The sequence below is a fragment of the Erythranthe guttata genome, chromosome 14 (genome assembly GCF_056151865.1).
Source record: "Erythranthe guttata isolate IM_541 chromosome 14, IM_541, whole genome shotgun sequence".
In the NCBI taxonomy this organism is placed as follows: Eukaryota; Viridiplantae; Streptophyta; class Magnoliopsida; order Lamiales; family Phrymaceae; genus Erythranthe; species Erythranthe guttata.
The window spans coordinates 1107302-1133413 of NC_142546.1; the positions used below are offsets into that span (position 1 = coordinate 1107302).

Consider the following 26112-nt stretch of genomic DNA (forward strand, 5'->3'; position numbering starts at 1 on the left):
TTTGCCTGCTTGGGCCGTTTATTTCTCTTATTGGGCCTTCTTTTTCCTGTTGGGGCATTTTTTTTCACGCGTATTGGGCCTCTTCTATGGAGCTAATTTTTAGTCTGTTTGGGCCGTTTATTTCGCTTATTGGGCCCAAGCCTATTCTAATTGGCTTACTTAGCCTATTTTTTTTGCCTGCTTGGGCCGTCTATTTATCTTATTGGGCCTCTTCTATTAATGTTTTCCGCTTATTGGGCTCATAATAATATATACAGTCCCAGAAGATAATCAATAGCTAAAGCACTATACAAAATGCAATAAAGGGTAGAATGCCTAATGCCTGCATCTAATAATCTATTATCCTAAATAATACACAGCTCCGATTCATGATTCTCCAACGATGATCTGACCGAGTTTCGAATATAATGCTCGTTGATCCTCAATTGAAAGGTTCATCAATATCTACAGACAGTGAGAAAATATCAACAAAATATTCATATTACACTCAGAAAACGAGATTGCAGGTATTAATTTTACCTGATCCATGATCATCTCAATTGATAAGCTCTGTTGTACAATGAATGACTGGTGATATATATACGCAAAAACAGCCATTACCATCTGCACATCAAGAAAACTCTCATTTGGAGTGCGAAAATCGTAACATGTACCACAGACTTCATATTTACCCAAATATATGGAATGACTAAATTTAGAGGTCCACTTCATTTCAGACTGACCTGGCAATCCATTCTATCAGTCATCCCACCATGTCCGGGAATGCTATCACCAAAATCCTACAAAGAATCCAATATATGAAAATACGCTTTCTTAACTGGACCATGTGAATGTTATGCATACATTGACAAATAAATAACCAATGATTGAAAATATCGTGATATATCATCAAACCTTGATCTTGAAAGCTCTTTTGAAGCCACTGGCAAAAAAGCCTCCAAAAGGTGCTATAATTGATGCAAAGAGACCAAGACATAATGCATGCCACTGTACGGGCAAAACAGAAATCTCTTTCCAGGGGAACTGCGTAAAATTGAAGTACATTGAAAATAATTATATACAAAGCAAAATCGTGAAAAAGAGAATAACAGTTGTAGGCCTTCAACGTTGCAACAAGTTCCATATTAGCAATTGAACTACAGGAGAGCTGATGTAATATTTAATGTTGACGAAGGTATACCTCCTTACACGCCTATATCGTTTTACCGAACAAAAGTTTTTTTACCTTTATTCCCAACAAAAATATTTCTCCAAATAATGGCGCTTCCATACCATGTGAATGTTTTTCTCATCCATACAAATAGAGAAGGCAAAGGATTTTCCCTTAACAAAGTACGAAGACAAATTTGGTATAGTTGGAAACATACAATAAAACAAAAAATTTAGAGACCCTATTACCCAAAATTTTGATGAGAAAAATGGATGATTTCTCTGCATTTTTATAAAATTGAAAGAATACAAGATTTACTACCATGACTCAGCAGCAGATGTTTCCATGCAAATAAACCTATCCGTTATCACTAAAGAAGCATTCAGTGAAATAAGATCATTTTGTATACAATTAGACAGATAAACCATTTTACCCATTCAGGAAACCACTCTGGTACAGCAAAATTTTCTGGTTTAAACAGTGGACCGGGATCACAGTGAAGCCAGCCTGTCAATAAATCCTACATATGCAAAGCCACATAATAGTTAATACGCTTCTTGAATCCAAACAAATAAAATTCCGAAGCAAAGAACAGTGGATATGTTAGCAAGCTGAAAAAGCAAGTGATTTTAAACTGTAAAATGGTACCAAAAAGATTGTGCACTATCTCAGTCTATTTCCTAATAAATGGATAAATGCTTACCAAAAAGGCTGAGATCATGGTAGCAAAAGATGCTCCAATGAAGCCCTCCCATGTTTTCTTTGGTGATAACTTGATCAAAGGAGTTTTCCCAAAGAAAAACCCGAAAACATAAGCAGCAATATCATTGATGACGATAAGTGATGCTGGAAGAAGGAACCTGCATAATTGTCAATCTGCGTTTAGTTCTTTTTCCATGTTCAATTTAATAAGATGTATTCAAAAGATTCTATGTCAGGTCTACTTAATGATGCAGTTTTAATTTTCTCGTTCAGCTACCAAACAAGATCAAGGAAAAAAACAATGTTGCAAGAGAAGGCTGTGTAAGAGGAGAAATTTTAGATTTTCTGCAAGAACTATAAAATGAACTATATTGAAAATGTTGTCTCCTAGTAAAACTAAATTCTAAGCAACCAAGAAATGGGACTAAAACTTGATTTTCTTTACCCATAATCTATGTCGAGTGAGCCACACAGGAGCAAATATTTGGAATGCATTTTGACAAGATTGGGCGAAGTCTTAGAACTGAATTGGCATAGACCTTAATGACAAATAAAAATTAAACAAGAAAATGTAAAAAAGTATTTAGTGTTCCATGCGACTTATAATGCTAAACAGGAGATTTGAAGTTGTCTTACCAGAAGATTCCTTCAAAAATATTTGCCACAGTAAATGACGATTGTGTGAACACCACAATCAGAATCATGTGCGTCCATGCATATTGGCCAAATTGATACTTGTACATCTTCTTCTTCAGTGTTAGAATGAACCACATGAAACCTGAATTTACCAAGAGAAGAAATTAATTGAACATTTGACGAGTTAAGAGTTTAAACTTGCCGAATGATAATATGCAAATAAACATGTTTGAACCCCAAGAAAAATCATAAGCATTGTGTCACTTGAAATGAACGATAGAAAAGGTTCACAACAGCAAATACAAAAACCAAGTTTGATGAGTCAGCAACTCAAGGGTGATATTTTAGAAGCACCCATCAATGAGATACCTCAGAATCATGAAAACAGAACCGACCGAAAAACTAGATTTTAGAATAGAAAAGTAACACAGGAAAAGAAAAGGAAAGATACAGATAGAACAAACTATCTTTACTAACCTGCGATATACAAGAAATAGCAGGTAACCATATGATACTTGACAATTCTGCTCACGAGCTTATACAAAACTTTATCTGTAGTCACAGTGTTCACAAGTATCTGACTGAGAATGCGACCATACACAAATAGCATTGCTGTGAAGAAGAAGTGCCTGAAAAAATAGAAATAAAAACGCAATAAGATAATATGGAAAATTCCTATAGAGATAGGCAAGTACTTGTGGTCAATAACAAAACTAAATATCAGAAACCATCTTCCAGCGAGAAGGGAAAATAATAATAAAGCAACTAGCAGTAAATTAAAAGACTAGAGAACTCAGACTTTTGTTTTTTCACTTTCCAAGAGCTTTATGGGCATAAAATTACCTTGCAACTAGCAGTGATCAACCTACAAATGATGTCCAAAGGGCAGAAGAAAGAATGGAAAATTAAACTAAAGAGTCCGACAAGAAACTAAGTCACACACCAATTTAAGAGCCTGAATCCGGGCAGGCGTTTGTCTTCGTGTGCTCTCCTAAGTAAATTGAACAACTCCTTTGCCATAAATATTTGGATGACAACTACCATGGCCCAGATATAAAGATGACCCATGTATACTATGAAGGCAAACCCTCCAATCATCCAAATAGTCGAATATGCTCGGGTTAAAAATGACTTGTACTTGTTACGGTCATTAACAAGTAAATGGCTTCCATTAGCTTTATCAACATCCAGAGGGACCTAGAGTATAAGAAATCGAAAGGCAGACAACTGAGAACTTCTAGAACTGTTATAATATACAGTTAAACCAAAATTAATTTGACTTGGCAACAGAACGGAAACAACATTTCTGCTTCTTTAAAGCAGCATTGTTATAGTTAAGCATAAAAATTGTCCACAAAGAACATCAAATCTAAATTACGATGGTAGAGTTATTCACTGATTTAAAAAACACCCTAAATAATTGGTTACTCCATCCAATGGAATGTATTGAGAATAAGTATAATATTGACTCTAAAAAGGGTAACTAACCTCATTTGAACCTCTACGCCGACGTATCCGTGCAGTAGGCCCACTAGGTGTTGATGGGCGGCCTGAATTAGTATCCCTTTGCATAGTTTCTCCAAGCCTTAAATACCACCAGAAAATATATCACAGATATGTCAATTCCAAAAACAACTGAAGCCAAAGAGGAAGCACGAGAATCTTTATCAATATTTGAATCTCTGAATGCTAGACTAAAGAAAGTCATACAATGTAATGGAATCTCTCGTGTAAAATTTAATCTTCTCTGTTCACAAGTTTCCAAGAAACAGAGAAACTGAAGAAGAATTAAAGGAAGAGGACACATAAATTACACAAAATATTCATGTACTTCAAACTTATCATCCATTTTAAGTAGCCAAAAGTGTGGGAGACGAAACCTAAAAACCCTAAAAAACTTCAAGATATATATTCCCAAACAATATATAAATTTCAATGTGCCTTTCTTTGATCTCACATTTTTGTTAACATATATTTGCTTTCCCAAATAAATTCATCGACAAAAAGCACAAAAGAGCAACAATGAAAACAATTGGCATATCTTTCTTGGATCTCTTATAATCAATTTCATGGGGTCAAAAACCCCCATAACCGTTAAACCCAATAATAGTGACTACTGTAGCAGTTAAGGGTTACAACGTCGTACGAATACATCTTTGATAAAAACCCAAGTAAATTCAATTAGTTCAGAAAACATATAAAATCACAAGCTCTGAACTAAATAACTTCCCTCCGGCGAATACCCTAAATATGGCATTGAACAGTAAAATACACATATAAACGAAAATTTTTACCAGAAGAAACGAAAGAAGGAAACACTACCAAGGTGATGCGAGTAACTGAGCGGGAAAGAAGAGATTGAAGAAAGGGCGAGATTGAAGGCTCTGTGTGTGTTTTCACTTTTTGAGGGTGTGTTTGGAAGCGGTTACTTATTGTGTTGTAGAAGAAGGGTGTAGACTGAAAACTGGAACTATGGGGATTGAAGTTTAGATTTATGGCTTTTGTGATAAAAATTCTGTGGGTGCGAACAAATCGTGAAAGTAGGAGGTCTAAATTGCAATTTTCACTTTTTCTTTTACACCTGCCGAACGAAAGGTTTAATTATCAAAAGTGGAATTATAAAGAATTCATAATTATCAAAAAAAAAAGGAATTAAATTCTAAACGGACTCCCCATTATTTTGAGAAAAGCAGACCCCATTCAGGGCTTGACACGTGGAATATTAACTTATTTAAAAATTAACTAATTAATCAATTACGTGGCTAATCTAGGTTAGGACTCCTTTGAATACTAAACGGCATAAGAGAGCAAAATAAAAAAAGAGGAGCAAAGACGACCAGGTGATAAACACCAGGTGGGTCTTCTGCTGCCATGTGTCCCCTTTTTTATTTTTCTAAAATCCCTAAAGGTAAACCCTAGCGGGGAATATATTATAAAATACAAAAAAAAGACATATGGCAGCAGAAGACCCACCCGGTATTTATCACCGGGTGTAGGGTCGAACAAATCAGACGACCAGGAACAGAAGCAAACGAGAACAACGATCACGAAGGAACGCTGCTTCATCGATTTCAGAAGAAAAGACGTGGATTGACGGACAAAATATTTATCAACACATAGAAACATCATATTCAATTTTCTTTAAGGTATGTTCTATAATAATCTTTTTGGGGAATTATATGTGTTTGTTTAAATCTTTGATTAAAATATTCAATGAAATTTTGAACTATTTGGAGTTCAATACTCTATCCGGAACAGAGATACATTATACATTAGTTTAAAAGTTTTATTTTTTTATTTTATTTTGACATGCTTTAAATTTGTGTGCGAATATTTTTTTTTTTGCTCAAATATAAATATATATTGATCAAAAAAGCAAAATATTATTAACAACGCAAATGATTGTTTCAGTAAATGAGGGTTTCAAAGAAAATTATTTTATTAGATTTTTAGCAAAATACATTCAGTATTTTAATTCATAGTAAAGAAGAAAAAAAAGTTAAATGAAAAATACAGTAAAACTAAAGGAGAAAAATTACAGTGGTGGTTTAGTAGCATAGGAGAAGATGGGATGTTTGTGGCAAAAGAAAAAAAAATAGTTGGATTTATCTTATCCATCACACGTATTCAAATTCAACCATGATTTAGGAGTTTCCTTGCTTTTAAAAGTGGTCCCACAAAAGAAAGAATAATAAACCAATATTTCACTAATATTTTCCACATGGCAAGTTGTAATTGGTGTCTGTTTTTTGGGCATAAATGGGGAGTCCGTTACAAATTTGCTCCCAAAAAAAAATCCTCTAAATAATTTCATAATTAGTTGTTTCATTTCCACAACTGTTAATAAGGTCTAAATCAATTTGTATTTTGTGCATGCTTTTAATTTAATAAAATTCATTTTACCTTGGCCTCGGTATATTAATTGTTTTTCTTTTTAGGCCCAATATTACAACCTCCCTCCTGATATAATGTCAAATTACGAAAAATCCTTTTTTGTTTGGGTAATTACAACTACACCTCAATTATGTATTGTCATACGAAAAAACCCCTCAACTATGTATTGCCTTACGAAAACTCCCCTCTTTCAATAGGTAAATTTGACACTATAAGAAGGATAGACGTGTAAGAAAATATTTGGGCTCACTATACAAAAAAAACCCTTTACATATTCAAATTGTGTCAATTCATCAAATTGAATGATTTATTTGAATTATTAAAATCAAATTGAAAAGCCAGTCAAACCTGGAAAAAAAACAGCTTCAGCTGTTGAAGAAGAGCAGCAGCAAGTGTGATCCATCACCACTTTACCATAATCAGGATATCTCTTCTTGAGCTTCTTAATTGCCTTAGCAGCCCTTTCTCCCGTTTCACATTCAATTTCACGAGTGCGTCCGATTTTCCATACATCGCCCTCCAAAACATTCTCGTCAATATACAACCTAGGATCTTCCTCCACCGCCATACTGTGGGCCCTACGTACATTCCCCACCACCCTCAACACACTCTCCAGTGCACCTCTGCAGTTCATCAGAATCACTTTCAGAATAAAAATTCTATCATAGTCGTTGCTCATTCTCCCTTTCTTGATACCAATTTTAGTCAACCGAAGCTGCTCCGCAAACTTCGCTTGTAGATTGAGGTTCGATTTGTTAGGAGGATTGGTAGCGTCATGAAACTCGACCATGAAAGCAGTAAAAGCAACCGAGAGATAGCCTCGTATAGCTCTGTAATCACGGCCCTTAGGAATGAGAGAAGCAAAGCCAACATGCTTCATTGCTAGAGGCAGAATGCACGCGGAATAAGTTCCTTCGCAAGAAATCTTTTGAGTCAAACGGATAGGCATTATCAGACACAAAAGACTTGCGAAATGAGGATACAAGGAAAGGAATCTGACGAAAGTCAGAGCGTCGGAATCGCACGCCGTATTTTCGTTGCTATTCTTTCGGATTTGGATGCCAAAAGCAGTGGCTAATCTGACAATCTCTCCACCACCACCACAGCCCATCTTTTCGATTTCGTCCTCGGATATGTTTCCTCTCACAAGACCAACAGTGACAGCCTTCATCATTTCATCGAAAGCTTTATCCCTATCCCATTTCATACGGGAGATTCTCTCGTTGATCTTCTTACAGAGGGTCTTAGAGTTGTAGCTACTGTAGGCATAGTCCTGGAATCTGATTTTGGTAGCGGCCTGACGACAAGCGATTGACATCTGAGATAAATCGTAAGTGACAGTACTCATTGACTCACAGTCATCAACGAGAAGTAAATGGCTTTCGTTATCTTTATCAACTTCCATCGGGACCTGGAGTGTAAGAAACCGAAAGGCAAACAAATCAGAATTTCTGACAAGTTATATTATATACAGTTAAAACTCGAAATAGTTCGACTTAGCAACATAAGAGAAACAGTGTAGTTTAAGCATAAAAAGTGGCACAGCAGAATTACTCTTTAATCAATCAGCTAGCATAGTAGTCACAGCAAAAGTCCAATATTATTCACCGACTCCATCCAATGCAATGTACTGAGAGTAAAGATAATACCGACTCTGAAAAAAATAAAAAATAAACTCGTTTCACCGGAACTAGTATCCTTTTGCATAGTTTCTCCAAGCCTTAAATACCACCAGAAAATATATCAAAATTATTTTCGAACCCCAAAAAAGAAAAAATGAATACAAAGAGCAAGATTTGGAAATCTTTATCAATATTTTGAATCTCTAAGTAGCTGGAATAAATAAAGTCATCACTGAGTTCCCAAGAAACAAAGAAACTGATGAAGAAATAAAGGAAGAGGACACTCAATTTTACTCTAAATATTTGGGCGTAATTTTCCTTTTCAATCTACCTATCCAGCTTAAGTAAAATCAAAACATTGGGAGAGAAACCCTAAAATACTTAACACAGAGATTATTCCCGAATTCAATCTATTTACCCCACAGTAAATTCATCGGCGGGAAAACGAAAACAAAAACAATCAAAATCAACAAGAAAAGACCAACAAAATCAAGACAATTGACATGTTTTATTGGATCTATTAACCTCCAAAATTCAATTTCGGGGGGGCGAAAGACATCCATAAACCCTATATGCATATACATACGAAAAATTTCACCAGATGGAAAGAATTAGGAAATTATTATACCTCAAAAGCAAGGTGAATCGGGAAACTGAGCGGGAAAGAAGAGATTCAAAAAAAATCACCGAATGATCTGAACTCTGCTTCGCTCTGTCTCACTGTGTGTGTGTGTGTGTGAAGCGGTTATGAAATGCAGAGCAGAGGAAGTGTGTAGACTGAAAGTGAGAGATGGAGATTGAAGTTTGGATTGGCGGGTTTTATGAAAACTGTGGGGGTGAGATTTGAGAATAAGTGAAACATAGGAGGTCTAATTGTAATTTCCACAATTGTTACAAAAAGTCATATAGTATGAGGGTGGTTGAGATTGAGTTAAATGAGTAATAATTAAACAATTAGTTGTTCCTTTTCAACAATTGTTAGAACTTACAAAGGTTTAATTAATTAGTATTAAGTGCATATAATTTTAATTTTTATTAAGTGCATATAATTTTAATTTTATGTAGCAAGGACGGTGATTTGGTCCGTAGGTCTTCGTCCTCCTCAAGCCAGCTTCGTCCGTACTCCGGTGAATAAACCTGCAACGCCGGGAGGGGTTCCCGGCGGGAAAGCTCCGACGATCAAGTCAGTGATCGGAATAAAGGAAAAACGTGTGAATGTAATAGTAATTAGTGGATATATTTCTCGTGTGTGTGTGTGTTGATTCTCTTATTTATAGATGAGGAAAGCTTGGCCTCCAAGGCTTTCCTTTTTTAGGGTTTTCTCTTCTCCTCCAAGTCATATATTTTGGGCCCGTATTGTCCTGGGCTCGCCTTACCCCGTTTTGGTATTGGGCTGGCGAGTTAAAGTACTCCCATGTGGTTCCGAGGTTCGCACCATACGGCGACCTCGCTCATAATACCGAGCTAAGTCGTCATGGGCTCTTCGTTGTGGGCCTATCATGTTGGGCTTATCCTAATGGGCTTATGCTTATTTGTTAATTGTCAAACAAGCCCGTATCAACTACTCCCCCCTACTCCTTATTTATAAAACAAGTCGGCTTTTCGTTACCTCGTTTTATAAATACGGAGTATGAGGCATCAGTTCGCACTTCGATTTAGATTTACGTCGGCGTACTCAGCCCCCCCTTTCTTTACCTTTCATCAATTGCTCTGACATCCCGCGTGGTCGGTTCAAGTTCCCTAGGTCATCATGAGAAGATTTCCATCAACGCTTTTCGCGCTAGGTTCGAGGTAATCTGCATTAAATCCTGTCCGTTCGGGTGGGCGGTTATGATTGGTTTTTTCTCTTTCCTAGGTCATTACTAGGGGAGTCCAATCGACACTTCTTGCGCCGAATTCGAGGCGACCTACTTTGAATCTCACCCGTTCGAATAGACGGTTATGATCAAAGTTTCCATTTTTCCTTCCCCTATAAGTATCTGACCTCTACGAATTTCCAGAATTTTTTCCTCTTCTTCACCTCTGCGCTCTCCCCATCTTTATTTACCTCCGGCGACTTTGCTTTTCCGAGAACCAAGTTCTTTCCCTCCCGTGCTTGTTTTCTCCTTCGACAAAGGTACTCCCCTCTTCACCTTACTTTTTACAATTCTTAGCCTATGTCTTCCAATTCTCCCGACCCTTTTGGTCAAAGAATGCCTTCCAGGGAGGGAGATGAACACCCTACCCTTGCTCTCTCTTCTTCATCGGAGGAAGGGCCCTATTTTTCCCCTTCGGGTAAATTACTGAAAAAACCGAAGAGAAAAAGAAGAGATGACGTTTTGTCTTCCGCGAGGAGCGGCTCTCCTTCATTGTCTGAGGGACGCGATTCAGACGACCAGTGGGGACCCAGTACTTTAAGCGAGGTAGACTTAGATAATTTAGTTCGCGATATAGGCCTTCCTACCGACGTAGAACTATTACTGCCCTCGCGAGATCAGCGTCCCTTAAACCCACCTCCGGGTTTCAGCACCTGGTTCTCAGAACAGTTTTATTTCGGTCTTACTTTCCCCATCTCACCTTGGTTTTCTGAGATTGCGCAGTTGTGCAATGTGTCCCTTAATCAATTTCATCCTCATGCCATAGTCGTCATGACCGGGTTTCGCATGCTTTGCGCCTGGTCGGGTGTGATCCCTACTCCAGCTCGATTTCGGAGTGTGATGGTCTTGAAAAATTCCAGTCCTTTCCATATTTCTATCTCGGCTCGCCCGGGTTTCAAAATATTAATGCCACCCAACAAAACTGATGGGTGGCAGGGTCATTACTTCTTTGCGAAAAACCCTGCTGATACCCCTTACCTGTGTCCTTGGTTCGCCACTTTACCCGACAAGCGGAGGGGGAAACCCCTAGCGATAGACGAGTGGCTCTTGAAAATGATTGTTCACTTTCAACCAAGCTATGGCATGCCTGAGACTCTTACCAGTTTTCCACCAATACTTCGCCACTTCTGCCTCCATGACAATGGCACTCATCCCTTGACTCAAGAGGATTTAGGTGGGTTTAAGCATGATACTAGTTTTCTGCTATAGTTCGTCACTCGTTTTGGGTTGTGGCTTTTTACTTGGCTGTATTTTATGCTTGCCGAGGTATTGCGTACTTGCTGACCACACTTTTCTTGATCCCATTAACAGATTTAAGGATGGAGAGAATGTTCCGAGGTGACAAGCCGGCGACTCGCCCGTCCGAATCGGAGCCGGAATTTCAAGCATCTGAGTTTCAGCGCCCCGTGGTTGCTGATTCCGAGAAAAAGTCCCCTGAAGAGGGAGCCCTAAGGCAAAGGCCTTCTAAGAAAAATGTTGGGACTTCGCGTCCCCGAGGTGGGCCGCGTGTGGAGGAGCCCGAACTCCCTCGGCAATCTTCGGCCATAGTTGCCGTTCCTCCCCCACCACCTTCCTCGACCGAAGAACAGGTGGAAAAAGAGCCCACCGCGAAGAAGAGAAGGGCTGATGTGGCCCTTGGGTTGATTGGGTCGGCTCCGGGGCAGACTGGGTCAGCTCCGGGGCAAGTTGGGTCGTCTTTGCCTCCGAATTTTGCACTTCATCTCTGCCAAAATGCAGAGAACGCCATCGCCGCCTGCCGAGCCATGGCGCTTCCCCGAGACGTTGCTCACTTTGGACAGATGAGCAAAGGTGATCGGCTCGAGTTGCTGTTACATAACATAACGCAGGTTGGTTTTATCTCGCACATATGAGTTAGTTTTTTCATCTTTTAGCCGTATTCTGTCTTATTTAAGCCTTCTATGTGTGTGTAGCAATTTGCGATCGCCTTCTCGGGCCCTTTGGGGTGGGATGACGTCCCTCGTGAGGCATATGATAACCAGAAAAAGGAGGTCGGTCAACTTCGCAAGGAGATCCGAAGCTTGAAGGAGAGTCTGGCAGTATCTGAGTCGGCGAAAGAGGGGTTGTTTGCCGAGGTGGGGAAATTACGAGAGAGGGAGAAGGTCTTGCAAGCAGAGAAGGATTCCTTGGCTTCTCACAACGAGACTTTAGAGGAAAAAGCCAAAAACCTTTCTAACGAGCTATTCGCGGCCGGGGTGCAGGCGTCCACCAATTTTACCGAGGGAGTGAAGGAAGGCCACAGGCTGTTCCCAGGTTCCTCCGAGGGTTTGCGCTTCATGGAGGCGTTTGTTCGCCGTTTCTTTGACCGGTTATGGCGCTCGACAACGTTTACTCGACAGGCGTCTGGCCTAGCTCGTTTTTTCTTTTCGGAAGCGGTGAAGGCTGTCCGCAAGCGGTTAACTGGCGCTGGCATTGAGTTTCCCTTGGCTGAAAACGAGCTTGCCGAGGACTTACCTGACGATGTGATTCCCGGTTTCGAAGGGGACGTGAACGAAGACCCTGACTTAGAGTGGTGGAGGCAAGTACATCGGGAGCTTGTCGAAGACTTCTCTCGCCAAGGGAGCTCTTCGGTGATCATTACTGACTTAGTTGGGGACGTTGAAACTATTGATGCGATGGCAGGTCTCAACAAAGCGCCGTCGGGCTTCGTCTCGTCTCCTCCCCCGCCTACCGGGAATCAAGGCGAAGCCGGAGTGGAATCTCCCAAAAACACTTAATCGTTTTTCATTTGTCTCTGTACTTGAATTTTTGTACTTTATTCCTTGTATCATGTACTTGCATTTTCCTTCTATATTTTGAACAATTTACTTCGTTTTGTCAATGTTTTCAATGTATTAAAGTGCTTTACTTGTCTCCATCTCGTTTATTTCGTGCGCCAGGGCTGCTTTTACTTTAGTGCCGTATGTTCGAGAATGATTAGTCACTTTGGCAGAGTGTTTTCCGAACCTGAATTAACTCAATCTTAGCAAACTGTTTACTTTGTGTTTTGAGCTTAGTCTTCGGCTGTTATTTCCTTTGACAAAACATGCGATTTAACGCAACAATGAAACATGCGAGTTAACGCCACAATAAAACACGCGATTTAACGCAACAATGAAACATGCGAGTTAACGCCACAATAAAACACGCGATTTAACGCCACAATGAAACACGCGAGTTAACGCCACAATGAAACACGCGATTTAACGCCACAATGAAACACGCGAGTTAACGCCACAATGAAACCCGCGAGTTAACGCCACAATGAAACACGCGATTTAACGCCACAATGAAACACGCGAGTTAACGCCACAATGAAACACGCGATTTAACGCAACAATGAAACATGCGAGTTAACGCCACAATAAAACACGCGATTTAACGCAACAATGAAACATGCGAGTTAACGCCACAATAAAACACGCGATTTAACGCAACAATGAAACACGCGAGTTAACGCCACAATGAAACACGCGATTTAACGCCACAATGAAACACGCGAGTTAACGCCACAATGAAACACGCGATTTAACGCCACAATGAAACACGCGAGTTAACGCCACAATGAAACCCGCGAGTTAACGCCACAATGAAACACGCGATTTAACGCCACAATGAAACACGCGAGTTAACGCCACAATGAAACACGCGATTTAACGCCACAATGAAACACGCGAGTTAACGCCACAATGAAACACGCGAGTTAACGCCACAATGAAACACGCGAGTTAACGCCACAATGAAACACGCGATTTAACGCCACAATGAAACACGCGAGTTAACGCCACAATGAAACACGCGATTTAACGCCACAATGAAACACGCGAGTTAACGCCACAATGAAACACGCGAGTTAACGCCACAATGAAACACGCGAGTTAACGCCACAATGAAACGCGCGAGTTAACGCCACAATGAAACACGCGATTTAACGCCACAATGAAACACGCGAGTTAACGCCATAATGAAACACGCGAGTTAACGCCACAATGAAACACGCGATTTAACGCCACAATGAAACACGCGAGTTAACGCCACAATGAAACACGCGATTTAACGCCACAATGAAACACGCGAGTTAACGCCACAATGAAAACTTAAATAAATAACACAAGGATTTTTTAACGTGGAAACCCTCCAAATAAGGAGGGAAAAAACCACGGGGCCTAGCCCAGATCGGAAAATGGATGTTTATTAATGGTTGTTTTGCCTGTACAAGGTGTGTCTCGATTTCGCTGGCGTAATTGCCTCGATCTCCTTTCTCTCTCTCTTTTTTTTTTTTTTTTTTTTTTTTTTTTTTTTTTTTTTTTTTTTTTTTTTTTACGCGAAGAAGCGTTTCAGATGTATTATGTTCCAAGCCCGAGGTAACGGCTTCCCGTCGATGTCTGCCAACTCATACCCTCCGCCGGCCAAACACCTGGTAACTGTGTATGGTCCTTCCCAATTAGCCTCCAACTTTCCCGTGTGTTTTAGCGCGTCAGCTCGTCGCAAGACGAGGTCTCCGAGCTGGAATGAGCGGGACCGCACCCCCTGATCATACCGAGCTTTGATCAAGTTTTTACTTCTTTCCATGTGCAAATACGCCGTTTCCCGGAGATCGAAAACTTCGTCCAGCTGTGATCTTAAAGCATCATCGTTTGTTACTTCGTCAAATGCGGCGATGCGGAGCGTGTCCATTGCCACTTCGACCGGTATAACTGCTTCAGTTCCATAGGTTAACCGGAACGGTGTTTCGCCAGTAGCTGCTTTGGTTGTGGTCCGGTAAGACCAGAGGACGGAGGGTAACTCGTCTACCCAACTTCCACCTAGCTCGTCTAACCTTTTTTTCAATCCATTGACAATGCTCCGGTTTACGGACTCCACTTGTCCATTGGCCTGGGGGTGCGCTACTGCTACAAATTTTTGTGCAATTTTCATCTCTTCGCACCATGCTCGGATTTTCTTGCCGTTGAACTGAGTGCCGTTGTCCGATACAAGGCTTCGAGGTAGGCCAAAGCGACAGCAGATATTTTTCCAAATGAAGTGCATGACCTCGTCTTCTGAGATTTTCGATAGGGCTTCAGCTTCGACCCACTTAGTAAAGTAGTCTACCGCGACAATGATGAACTTTTTCCGACCCGTGGTTTGAGGGAATGGCCCCACCAGGTCGATTCCCCATTGGGCGAAAGGGCATGGAGCACTCATGATGGTCATTTCCTCCCCCGGCTTGTGGATGAGCGAGGCATATTTTTGGCATTGTATGCAGTGTTGAACATATCGGTGCGTGTCCTTCTTCATGCCAGGCCAGTAATATCCGGCCCGATGTAGTTTCTGCATGAGGGCCCGAGCTCCTCCATGCTCACCACAACCACCTCGATGTACTTCATCCAGAACATGCTTTATCTCCTGCTTTCCCAAACACCTTGCATCTACCGTGGTGAAGTTTCTTTTATATAATGTCCCATGCCGTACGAAAAAGTGCCTTGCCTTATATGCCAAGCGGTGCTGCTCTCTCTTGGTGCCAGCTCGCTCTCCTCTGAAGTATTTGAACAAAGGCGTTCTCCAATCGGGCTCTTCGTCTATTACCATTATGCCCGGTGTTGGGGTAGGGGCAATAAGGATAGTGATCTTTCTTTCAATACAATCGACAACTGACGACCCAACTTTAGCGAGGAAGTCAGCTCGCTGGTTGTCGTTTCTCGGAATTTGATGCATGGTACAGACTTCAAAAGTTTCTTGCACAGCTCGGGCTTTATTTACATAACTCTTCATTCTATCGTTTTTTATTTCGTAGTCCCCTTCAAGTTGGTGTATTACCAATTGAGAGTCGGAGTATATTCGCACCACGCGCGCTCCGAGCTCTTGAGCGATCTCCATACCTCGGATAAAGGCTTCATATTCTGCTTCATTATTGGAGACCCGAGGTAACCTAACAGCAAACTCGACTTCCGTTCCAGTGGGATCAATAACTATTATCCCTGCCCCCGCTCCCGAGGTTGTCGATGAACCATCCACGTAAATTTTCCACTCTTTTTCGATGGGTATCCTGGTGGTTTCTCGGATGAAATCCGCTAGCGCTTGTCCTTTGACCGAGGTACGGGGTTGATATTGAATCTCGTACTGTCCTAGCTCGATGGCCCATTTAACAATTCGCCCTGACGCGGTAGGTTGACCTAGGGTCTGCCGAAGGGGTAAGCTTGTGCGAATCACCATGGTATGCGACAGGAAATAAGGCCGGAGCCGTCGCGTAGTGAGGACCAGCGCGTATGCTATTTTCTCGACTTCAGAATATCGGCTTTCCGACGTAGTGAGGATCTTACTAGTATAGTAGATCGGTCTTTGTTGATTATTAACTTCCTTAAACAAAACCGAACTGATGGACTCATCACCCACTGACAAGTATACAAACAGGGTTTCACCTTTTTCAGGGGTGCTAAGGATCGGCAGGCAAGTAAGAGATCGTTTTAATGCTTCGAATGCGAGCTGGCATTCGGTGGTCCATTCGAACTGAGCTGTTTTCCTTAGCACTTTGAAGAAAGGCAGGCTCTTATCAGCCATTCGCGATATAAACCGAGCTAGGGCTACAACTTTTCCTGCCAAGGATTGGACTTCCTTGATAGAACGAGGAGGTGTCATCTGAAGTACAGCCTCCACTTTATCTTGATTTACCTTGATGCCTTCCCGATTAACAATGTATCCCAGGAACTTTCCAGCTTGTACTGCGAATGCACACTTAGCAGGGTTCAACTTCATTCCATATAAACGAAGAGTTGCAAAGGTCTCAGCTAGATCGGCGAGATGCGTAGAGCGCCTCTTGCTTTTAACTAACATGTCATCAACATAGACCTCAATGTTGCGTCCGAGTTGGGCCCGAAACATCCTATCCATCAATCGTTGATACGTGGCTCCTGCGTTTTTCAGGCCGAAAGGCATCACCACGTAACAGTAAGTCCCCGTGGCGGTGACAAAACTTACTGCTGGCTGGTCCTTTTCGTCTAGCGGAATTTGGTGGTATCCCTGCGAGGCATCCATCATACTAAGTAGCTCGCATCCAGCGGTGGCATCTACAAGCTGATCTATGCGAGGTAAGGGATAATCGTCCTTTGGGCAAGCCTTGTTTAAGTCCCTGAAATCGATACACATTCGCCATTGGCCATTGGCTTTCTGTACTAACACCGCATTGGACAGCCATGTGGGGAACTGGATTTCTCGGATATGCCCGATTTCCAGAAGTCGCTGCACTTCCTTCTGTATGATTTCGTCTTTTTCGATACCGAAGTGTCGCCGTTTTTGCTTGACAGGCCTGCACTCAGGCCGTAAATTGAGCCTGTGTACAGCAGTTCGCGGCGATATACCGGTCAAGTCACTTGGTTGCCAAGCAAATATGTCTTCATTAGACCGTAATAATGCTATCAACTCGTCTCGGAGAGGTGGTTCTAAATCCTTACTGATCCGGGTTTGTTTCATCATGCCTGGGACGAGGTCGATCGTCATCAATTCGTCCATAGGTTGCACATGATTAACTTTATCCTCTGGGTCAACTCGGGGACGCTTCTCGTCTCCCAAATCTTCTTTGGTGAGGGTATCGCGTCGGCCTTTCTCTGCTATCTTAACCATTTCGACATAACACGATCTCGATTGGGTTTGGTCGCCCCCGACCTCTCCCACCATCCCATCAACTGGGAACTTAAGCTTTTGATGAATGGTCGAAGGGACCGCCCGAAAGGTATGTAACATTGGTCGTCCTATCACGATGTTATACGAGGTCGGCGACCCTTCAACGATGACAAAATTGACAGTTTGAGTGCGTGTTCGAGGTGGGGTTCCTATAGTGACAGGGATCTTAACTTGTCCAATCGGCGTCAGGGACCCTCCTGTGAACCCAAATATCGCTGTGGTGACGGGGAAAACCGGGAGGTCAAGCTCCATTTGTAGGAAGCACTCGTAAGATATGACGTCCACCGAACTTCCGGGATCAACGAAGGCGCGAGCGACGTCGTATCCTCCCACGTTAATCGTGATGAGGAGAGGGTCACAGTGAAAATCGTCTAAGTCCGCTTCATCTTCAGGACCGAACGAGATAGTGGGATATTGACGATGCTTCGGTGTAGAGATTTGGCAAACTTCATGATTATTTTTGAGGCTACCGAGATGACGTCTCCTAGCCCGGTGGGTATCTCCTCCCGTAGGACCCCCTGAAATCATCTGAATGTACCCTCTTTTCGGCGCTGGCGGTGGGGGCGGTGCTCGTGGCGGGTTCCCGAACTGGGCTTCACGCTTTTGCCCCCGAGGTGAATCTATCTTCACAAAATCCCCAATCTTGTTATCCCTGATGAGACGTTCCACTTCGTCTTTCAGATGTGCGCAGTCGTCGGTCGTATGTCCGTATTCGTTATGAAAACGGCAGAAAGTACCCAATGTCGGATCTCGACGGGGGGCTCCGCGAGCAGTTCGAGGCCACCGCAGATCAGCTCTCTTCTCGATCGCGTATAGCACCTGGGATAGGGGAGCTGTAAGGGGCTGGTATGATTGGAACCGAGATCCCTTAGCCTCCGGGACAATACTCCGACTAGGAATATTAGCATCCCTGCGAGGTAACATAGGCTCCTTGCCTCTCTTTACTTCGCTAACCCGTACGTTTGTGGCTTGGTGAGATTCCTCCACTTTCTGTTGGCGGGCTTCTTCTAAGTTAATGAACCTAGATGCCCTTTCTAATAAGTTATCGAAATCAGGTGATGGCTCCAGCGCTAGAGCTCGGAAAAATTCATCATCTCTCAACCCTTGTGAAAGGGCCGCCATGAGCACCTCGTCACTGGTAGTCGGGACTTCCAGGGTGGCCGAGGTAAACCGTTTGATGTAACTCCTGAGGCTTTCCTTCTCCTTCTGGCGGATGCTGAACAACGATAGGGAGGTTTTCTTGCACTTTTTCGAGCTGGCGAACTGGTTCATGAAGGCCTTAGCAAATTGTTCGAAAGATTGCATGCTCCCGGAAGGCAACAAACCGAACCAGGCCTGAGCAGGCCCGGCTAGGGTGGTGGCGAAGGCACGACATCTCACCCCTTCCGTGAGTTGATGAAGTGATGCCGTATTGTTGAAACGGCTTAGGTGTTCGGCGGGATCCGATGTGCCATTGTACTCGAACGAAATGGGTCGGTAGCTAGCGGGTATGGGGTCATCATCGAGGTGTTTTGCGAAAGGGCTAGATCCCACGAGATCTCGCATTGTCCTGTTCCGTAAGGCCTTTAATTCGTTCATATCACGTCTCAGGCTGTCTACTTCGGTCCTGACTCCATGACTGTCGCCTCCTCGATTTTCCGAATAACTGTCGCCTTCATCATCAGTTCGCCCCTCGTTCGGAGAGCGTCTCAGGTCCCTTTTGGGTCGGTTATCCTGAGGTAAGGATTGGGCGTAATTTCGGATGGCCGTGGTGATCATGACTTCTACCTCGTCCCGGGTATATGTACGTTCATTGGGAGCCTGGGCGGGGGTTGCGGCTGGTCTTCTCGAAACAGCTTCGCCATCCTGGAAACCAAAAGAGGGGCTGCTTGGGGTGAAAGGGATCCGGCCCTCCTTCTCAGGTGTAAGGAAGCTACACCCCGACTTATCTTTCTGAACGGACGATGGATCAGCCGGTGTACTGCGAGCTACTGCGTCTAAATCCTTCTGCAAATTCCGGGCAATGATATCTCCTTCCTCCATTGTTCTCTACGTTGATAGCTCAGATCTGGACTTCCGGGGGGTAGATCTGATATTTTCCCGGAAGTTATCCCCAAGATTTCTAGATTCTTTCCCACAGACGGCGCCACTTGATTTGGTCCGTAGGTCTTCGTCCTCCTCAAGCCAGCTTCGTCCGTACTCCGGTGAATAAACCTGCAACGCCGGGAGGGGTTCCCGGCGGGAAAGCTCCGACGATCAAGTCAGTGATCGGAATAAAGGAAAAACGTGTGAATGTAATAGTAATTAGTGGATATATTTCTCGTGTGTGTGTGTGTTGATTCTCTTATTTATAGATGAGGAAAGCTTGGCCTCCAAGGCTTTCCTTTTTTAGGGTTTTCTCTTCTCCTCCAAGTCATATATTTTGGGCCCGTATTGTCCTGGGCTCGCCTTACCCCGTTTTGGTATTGGGCTGGCGAGTTAAAGTACTCCCATGTGGTTCCGAGGTTCGCACCATACGGCGACCTCGCTCATAATACCGAGCTAAGTCGTCATGGGCTCTTCGTTGTGGGCCTATCATGTTGGGCTTATCCTAATGGGCTTATGCTTATTTGTTAATTGTCAAACAAGCCCGTATCAGACGGAAACGGTGATACTAGGAACTGGGGAAACGAACACAAGGAAATACATACTCCAAATGATGGGTATACGCAAGCTTGGCGAAAACATGCAAATATTAAAAATATACAGGAAGATTTATAAATATAAATATGCTATATAAACATATCCAAAATAAATCAACTAATAATTTGTAATTGATAATTAAATCATGTAATTAATTGGGGAAACAACAACAAATATTAAAAAAAAAACTGCTATTAAAATATGTCTCTAACTTTTTAAAAATTGCAAACTGGCCCATGAGGTGTCCGACAGGTATCCTCAAATGTCGAACACAAAACATGTCCGAAATACAGAAACATGAAAAACCAAGAGTGAAAAACGAATTTGGCCCTAATTGTCTTTCTTCTTCTTATTTTCTAAAGATAATAGAGCATGTGAAAATTGACAAGGACATTCTTGTCAAACAACATTTTCTTAATACTTGATCAATCATGCATGCATGCATCATGCAAAATAAACAGCCCCATTATTACAAACTTAAAAACGCATTTAAATTTTGTCAATACATCAATTTTTCAAATTGGAAAACCAGTCAAACCTGGAAAAACAACAGTTTCAGTAAATAATGGAAGATCTGCAGTTGCAGAAGTAGCAGCATCAATTGAAGAAGAAGAGACAGAAGAGCAGCTTGCGTGATCCATAACTTCACCATAATCAGGGTATTTCTTCTTGATACCCTCAATTTCTGCAGCAGCCTTGATTCCCGTTTCATCTTCAATTTCACGAGTGTGCCCTAATTTCCAGAAATCACCTTCCAAAACGGCGTCGTTTTTGTACAACCCAGGGTCTTCCACCGCCATACCATGCACCCTACGAACATTACCCACAACTCTCAGAATCCGGTCCAACGAAACCCTAGAGTTGACCATGGCAACTTTCAAAGCAGTAATTCTCCGTTCGTCGCTCATTCTCCCGTCATCAATTGCGGTTTCGGTCAACCGGAACTGCTCTTCGAACTTCACCTGTGGAGCGCGGTTCGATTTTTTCGGATTCATCACATCCCAGAACTCTACCATGAAAGCAGTAAAAGCAACGGAGAGGTAACCCCGCACCGCTCTGTAATCGGGACCCGCCGGAATGAGCGCAGCGAAGCCGCTGTGCTTCATCCCGACGGGCAGAATGCATGCGGAATAAATTCCGTTGCACGGGATTTTCTGCGTCAGATTGCTAGGGATTATCATGCACGCACAGCTTGCGAAATGAGGGAACAGAGAGAGAAATCTGACGAAAGTCAGGGTGTCGGGATAGCACTGAATTTTTTCGTTGGTGTTCTTTCGGATTTGGATGCCGAAATTAGCACCCAATTTCAGAATACTCTCGCGACCAAAACCACCAGCACCGGGAATCTTTCCGATTTGATGCTGAGTTATGTTTCCTCTCACAAGACCAACAGTGACGGCCTTCATGATCTCGCCGTAAGCCTTTTTCGTGTTCCATTTTCCGTCGGAGATTCTTTCGGCGATCTTTTCATAAAGGGCCTTCGGATTATAGTTACAGTAAGCATAGTCCTGGAATCTGATTTTCGAAGCTTCCTCCATGATTATTGAAAGGTTAGATGGGTTAAAAAAGTCAAAAATATTCCAAATATCGTTATTGCCGTCGTTAGCTGCCATGATCGGCGTGCTTCGAAGAGTGGCTTCAATGGGGGAATTCTTTTACATTTATAGGCTCACACAAAGAATATCAAGAAACTGTTCATGAAGAGGGAATCGAATAGTTTCTCAGATTCAATTAACTAGTAATTAATGATATTTATATTTTCCATAATAATAATAATTTAATATTCATGAATTCTTATTTATATACATGTACTGGGTTTTAGCCTAATTAACCCACTCCGAAGAGTAGGGTTTCTCTTTAGGGAAAAAAAAAAAAAAAAAAAATCACTTGTTCTAAGTTCTAACCATGGAGTTGGTTTTAGTACAAGGTTGCAGTGAATATAAGGACAAAAAGATAAATATTACTAAAACCCCAAAATATGCCTGTCTTTGAGTTTAGAGTTGAGCTCATCTAATGAAGGAATCTTGCAACCACTGTCCATAATTCTGTACCACCAAGCCTCAATCTCATCCTGCCAAACCGAAAAAACATCGAAAAAATTTCAGTTTAGAGTGAGCTCAACTTCAACTCCAGTTCAGTTTAACCGAAATACATGGAGAAATTTCAGTCGAGAATTTGGACCATGAATAATAAGGGAAAAATAAAAACCATGGCTGGCTCAGAAACTAACCTCGAGAAATTCCTGGTTGGAAACATACTGACTCTCAACAGATGATATAATCCCACCAACATCCACCAACACAGACTTCTTTGATCTGCTACCTTTATGTTCTCTACCATCCCCTGTTCATCGACCGGAAAAAAGTAAATAAACGTCGAGAAAAAACAAACAAACACACACAAAAATAGCAGCTTTAGTTGTCTGGGCTAAACAAACTCCTGTCTTATCAATCTCAATCAAATGTTTGTTGCTGTTGTTACTTCAATCCCAAAACTTATATTTATACATAATGCTTAAAAAACTGATATTAACTAGTCCACATGTATATTAATAATATACCTGTTATGCAAGCAACATAGTAACTACCTCCCTCTTGTCCTGCTTCCACATTTCCAAGCCGAAGGCGCAGGAAAAAACCACTCAAATGCGACAAAGACACGCCCGAATTCATCCATCTGAATTATTAAAATAAAATAAAAAATATTAATGTATATCAAAATTCCGGTTATTGGTTTAACAGAACTATTTTCAAGAATTAATTGAATAAAGACACCTTTTTTTACCTGAGAATATCAGCACGAGTAAGACGCAAGTTCCTTATTGCATGAAATACTTTCGAGGATACAGCTGTGTTATTCTGTGAGTTTCGATTATCTTCTACATTGTTTGCCAAATTAGGAGTACTGTTTCTTCCGATTTCATTCACAGTCGAAACACTTTTGCTCGAGTAGTACTTCTTCACATTCCAAGCCCGATAACTAGGAAAAGAATTACCTAAAACCGGCTTTTTCCGATCAATAGGCAAAACATCATCCACCGCTCGAGCAACATTGACTTTTCGAGTAACCACGTCCGACTTTTCTAACCTAGGATTTTTCGTAGAAAGGCGAGTAATCCACAAACTGGTGAGAGGATTACTTTTGTCAGGAGTTGCTTTAATTTCTGCAGTGATATTCGTCTTTTCACCTGAAGAATCAGATTCCATCACTCCTTTTTTCGCCAAATCTTCATTTTCAACATATTCAGAGAATATCCAGGGTTTACTTGTCTGGCCAACAGTGATTGGATTTGCTTCTTTATTACATAAACCAGAAGAGTTATTCTTGTCCTTCTCACTCGATAGAGAAGGACTTTCGGGTGATGATTTTTCAGCCACCATAACTCTAGATTCTTCTTTGTCCTTATATATTACAGTTGTGTTTCTACACGACAAAGACTGGAATATGGTTTGGAACCCCATACTTAGGTTTTTCGAATCATGTGTTTTCTTACCATAAACATCAGTCGAACAAGCCAAAGTCAGAGCAAGGTGGGCCGACGGAGAATCTTCCAACGGGGAATATTCTTTATTAGAATCGGATATACCCTTCACCATGTTCGATATCCAATTCATGAAAGAGCTATCGTGTCTGAGTATAAACGAAGAATCTTCTTTTTTCATCCTCTTACTTTCGAGAACCAGATTGTCGCAGCTCTGCCTTTTTACACCTTTCGGACAATATAATACAGCGCTATTACAACTCTCGACACTCTCGTGAGTGTTCTCCTCGTCATCTGTTGAGGGTCCCACATTTCTATCACCATCGGACAATACTTTCTCTTTCCCCTTGTCTTGATGTAAGAAAACCCTACTACCTGTTGGAGATCCTTCAACGGAACGAGAATTCTCCTCATGAACTTTCATCTCACCTGAACTGTTGGGCATGTCGGTTTTATTCTTGTTCACTTCTACAGTAGCTGAAGTTAGTTTATAATCTGGTTCTTTCGGAGATAGCGAATTCGTTGTCATGTCAACCTTACAATCACTTATCCGATTTGCTGAAGTATCCAGTCCTAAAGTAAACAAACAGCAGAAATTAGTGAGATGTTTCGATGAAATTTTACAGAGGATAAATGGAATTCTAATCACAAGAACTATATATATCTTGAGAAGAAGTGTATCCACAGAAATATTCGTAAAAGAAGATGATATTCTAACTTTTCATGAAGTTAAAAATATGCAACCAGAAATCTCGACAAATCATATGAAATACTAAGAAAAAGTGAAAAACATAATGAGATGTAAGAAAACAAAAAACCAGGTCATCAAGGGTTCACATAACAAATATACTAAGTGAAAACAGATTGAAGTATTAGCACTTCATACCAGCACTCTTTTGGCTCATTTCAGCAATTTCGATATTCTCCAAACGGCACAAATTTTCCTCCTTCCGAAGATCATCTCTGGTTCCAACTTCCTCCTCCATTATACTATCACCTTCTTCTAAATAAACAGTTCCCAAAAATTTCTCAATAAGCAGAAAAAAAAATACACACAGATCGATTAAGGAAAGGATCTAATGATTTACGGGAGAAAAAAAAGATGACTTACTCCAATTACAGAACCTAACAGCCTTATCACTAAATATGTCATTTGCTTCAACAGTTTTATCATCTTTAATCTCCTTGGATATGATATACTGCGACGGCGAAAGACCATTACAGCTGGTTCCCACGTTCCACATGAGAAAGGGTCTTTTATCAGCCACATCCGAATTAGCCGATTTAAGACGCAAACCATTATGTGGCGACCAAACTAATTCAGCCAGGGGATCCGGGGCTGCAAATGCCATATCCCCTCTTGCGTTTGCATTTACACCTGCACCTGAAATATTGTTCAGCCTTGTTTGGATTCTGTAATTTCGAGAATCCAACGCCAGTACTAAATCAAGATCCTCAGTGTTCGTATTCGTCATCAGTCCCTTTATATAGTTTATCACCAAGAATCCTGAAGTTTTTCGGACAAGCAAAGGAAGTCATTTAGTAGACCTTGATATTCCGAAAACCATAAGAGAAAAAAAAAACACATCGAATTTCGATTTGATTTCATATATCCTAACGAATTTTACCTATGATCCAATATTTCCCTACTACAAAATCTTTAAGAATGACGTAGATTTATTTAAAACTTCACGCCATATATGGCATCTAAGAGAAGCACTAAAACAGAACGAAAATGATTTATCTTTCGAATTTCTTTACTTCTCTTTATTTTTTCGAGATTGATCATGTTAAATGTTCTTAATTGGAGGAGATACCCTGTATAACAACTAATGCCAATTTAGCCTTTTTCATATGCATAATCATATACTTTTTTCATATGCTAACAAAATAAGAAGAGTTTCTTCACACAATCATTCATGAATTCTCCAGCATAATTACAGCTAACAATTCCATCAAAAAAAAACTCCATCAGCTAATCCTTCTGCAATTGAGCAACTCAATTACCCTAAATAGGGATATTTAGAGGTCAAAAAGCAATTAAAAAAATTATACAATTAATCAGGAAATCATATAAATCAACAAAGTCAGTCACACATACCTTTTTTTCACCCACTCAATACATAGCAGGTTGAATCAAACCAATTCTCTCTTAATTACGGAATAATACACTACAGTACTGTTTTCTGCTCCAGGGAATATATACACTATTTATATAGAGACTCCAACACACGCACACAGTGCGTGCGTGTGCGTGTGTGTGAGAGAGAGAAATGAGAGAAAATGGCAACCGACTTAGGCTGTGAGAGAAATGGTTTCAGAAGTCTGCGCAAATTGAAGCAGGAAAGGCTGAGCGGCTGCCACGTAGGCTTTAATTGCATGCCGGTGATTCCACGGTTGACGGTTCTCTCTCCCTTTTAACCTTTAGCTCCGGTACCTTTTTTCTCTGGATATTAA

The 26112-nt window shown here is 41.4% G+C and overlaps 2 protein-coding genes across 3 annotated transcripts; both read right to left on the bottom strand.

The window, feature by feature from the left end:
* Nucleotides 1–193: 193 nt before the first annotated feature.
* LOC105963018 (phosphatidate cytidylyltransferase 1) lies at nt 194–4962 on the bottom strand. Its single transcript, XM_088813355.1, has 12 exons — nt 4811–4962; nt 3977–4073; nt 3432–3685; nt 2966–3117; nt 2489–2630; nt 1854–2010; nt 1705–1761; nt 1584–1670; nt 895–1023; nt 723–779; nt 520–603; nt 194–444 (listed from the first exon to the last, which is right to left on the bottom strand). Exons 2-12 carry the CDS (start codon nt 4058–4060, stop codon nt 367–369), a joined length of 1281 nt encoding a protein of 426 aa, XP_088669481.1. The 5' UTR covers nt 4061–4073; nt 4811–4962; the 3' UTR covers nt 194–366.
* A 16943-nt stretch (nt 4963–21905) lies between these two features.
* LOC105963021 (uncharacterized) lies at nt 21906–26092 on the bottom strand. 2 transcript variants are annotated; one of them, XM_012987376.2, is made up of 7 exons: nt 25757–26092; nt 24767–25162; nt 24542–24655; nt 22959–24228; nt 22735–22850; nt 22405–22517; nt 21906–22245 (listed from the first exon to the last, which is right to left on the bottom strand). In XM_012987376.2, the coding sequence occupies exons 2-7, from the start codon at nt 25128–25130 to the stop codon at nt 22138–22140; spliced, it is 2085 nt and encodes a 694-aa protein (XP_012842830.2). In that variant the 5' UTR covers nt 25131–25162; nt 25757–26092; the 3' UTR covers nt 21906–22137. The 2 variants fall into 2 exon arrangements, with proteins under 2 accessions (XP_012842830.2, XP_012842828.2); XM_012987374.2 differs by having other exon boundaries at nt 24542–24658; nt 24767–25164; nt 25758–25815.
* Between the last annotated feature and the right edge of the window lie 20 nt (nt 26093–26112).

What these genes read in the sequence shown, in the direction of transcription:
- LOC105963018 (XM_088813355.1), bottom strand. Translation starts at nt 4,060, where the DNA reads ATGCAAAGGGATACTAATTCAGGCCGCCCATCAACACCTAGTGGGCCT. An exon ending in CCATGATCTCAGCCTTTTTG is followed by an intron (nt 1,762 to 1,853) that starts GTAAGCATTTAT and finishes TTGCTTTTTCAG; the next exon opens with CTTGCTAACATATCCACTGT. An exon ending in AAAGAGCTTTCAAGATCAAG is followed by an intron (nt 780 to 894) that starts GTTTGATGATAT and finishes GATTCTTTGTAG; the next exon opens with GATTTTGGTGATAGCATTCC.
- LOC105963021 (XM_012987374.2), bottom strand. Translation starts at nt 25,130, where the DNA reads ATGACGAATACGAACACTGAGGATCTTGATTTAGTACTGGCGTTGGAT. An exon ending in TGTTAGGTTCTGTAATTGGA is followed by an intron (nt 24,659 to 24,766) that starts GTAAGTCATCTT and finishes CTGTTTATTTAG; the next exon opens with AAGAAGGTGATAGTATAATG. An exon ending in AATGAGCCAAAAGAGTGCTG is followed by an intron (nt 24,229 to 24,541) that starts GTATGAAGTGCT and finishes TGTTTACTTTAG; the next exon opens with GACTGGATACTTCAGCAAAT.